This window comes from Acanthisitta chloris, unplaced genomic scaffold (genome assembly GCF_000695815.1).
Source record: "Acanthisitta chloris isolate BGI_N310 unplaced genomic scaffold, ASM69581v1 scaffold11250, whole genome shotgun sequence".
Lineage (NCBI taxonomy): Eukaryota > Metazoa > Chordata > Aves > Passeriformes > Acanthisittidae > Acanthisitta > Acanthisitta chloris.
The window spans coordinates 1-463 of NW_008652215.1; the positions used below are offsets into that span (position 1 = coordinate 1).

Consider the following 463-nt stretch of genomic DNA (forward strand, 5'->3'; position numbering starts at 1 on the left):
TTCTCTCATGTTGGCTGACACAGCCAGCTTCCTCTCCATGGCACATCCCCACCTCTCAGTGCTGAAGCCACAGCTTCAGCAGGGCAGACTCCCTTGGAGTAATGGCCCAGGGGCTCCTGGGGCAGCTGGTCAGGGAGCTGGTCACACCGTGGTGGTGGCCCTCCACATAATGGTCCCATTGCTGGGGGGCACTATGGAGAAGGAGGTGTAAGCACAGGTAATAGAGATGACATTGCAGACCCCGTAGAAGAAGAGCCGGAGCCTGTAGCCCTTGGGCCCAAAGGGAGGCTCATGGTAGTAGCACACAACAGTGATGGACAGCACCTGTAGGACCGAGCGGATGAAAATCAGCTCCAAGGATGGCACTTTGGAACGGTCAGAAACCAACCTGGTGATTAGAGCCACACACCCGTGAGCCACGGCCGAGCCAAGAAGGACTCCCCACGTTTTCCTGGACTGCAAG

At 57.5% G+C, this 463-nt stretch overlaps 1 gene segment (V, D, J or C); it reads right to left on the reverse strand.

Moving 5' to 3' along the window:
- Positions 1-141: 141 nt before the first annotated feature.
- LOC103803931 overlaps positions 142-463 on the reverse strand; it is a gene marked incomplete at its 5' end in the record, with an annotated part of 1,614 nt that continues 1,292 nt past the window's right edge. Inside the window, 1 exon segment of the V gene segment in view lies at positions 142-324. Coding sequence covers positions 142-324 — 183 coding nt within the window.